The 472-nt window shown below is 51.1% G+C and overlaps 1 protein-coding gene across 1 annotated transcript in view; it reads left to right on the top strand.

Annotated features, from left to right (window-relative positions):
* Positions 1-11: 11 nt before the first annotated feature.
* LOC104394841 (speedy protein 1-A-like) overlaps positions 12-472 on the top strand; it is a gene marked incomplete at its 5' end in the record, with an annotated part of 4411 nt that continues 3950 nt past the window's right edge. Inside the window, 3 exons of the mRNA XM_010004479.1 lie at positions 12-88; positions 221-279; positions 394-470. Of these exons, the coding sequence (XP_010002781.1) occupies positions 12-88; positions 221-279; positions 394-470 (213 nt within the window). The remainder of the gene's footprint in view (positions 89-220; positions 280-393; positions 471-472) is intronic.

Genomic DNA, 472 nt, shown 5'->3' with positions numbered 1-472 from the left:
CCCCCCGAAAGTGAGAGACCCCCCCCCAGCCGCACCCGGAGCCTCCACCTGCATCGCCAAGAGCGCGACGCCTTCTTCAACCTCCTGGGTAAGGAAATGGCCACAAAAGACCCACAAAAATGGGCAAAACCCCAACCCCCTGCTCCACAAAAACCCCCAAAACCAGGAGTTTTTCCCCTAAAAACAATGACTTTTGTCACAACTTCTTCTCCTTGTCAAGAAGATGAGGTGGTGCAGGAGTTCCTGTCGGCGGACATCTGCTGCAGGATTTCTGATAAGGTTGGGCCTTCCAAAACCCACATTTTATTATTAGCATTTAGTCAAATGTGTTGCGGGTTTTTTAAATTTAGCTTGTTTTTAACCAAAAATTGCTGGTTTTCCCTCATTTCCCAGTACCTGCTGGCGATGGTGCTGACCTACTTCAAGCGGGCTGGCCTGCCCCCCACCGAGTACACCCGCCTCAACCTCTTCA

Source organism: Chaetura pelagica, unplaced genomic scaffold (genome assembly GCF_000747805.2).
Source record: "Chaetura pelagica isolate M959 unplaced genomic scaffold, ChaPel_1.0 scaffold1469, whole genome shotgun sequence".
NCBI lineage: Eukaryota > Metazoa > Chordata > Aves > Apodiformes > Apodidae > Chaetura > Chaetura pelagica.
This window is presented reverse-complemented; position numbering and strand designations above follow the sequence as displayed.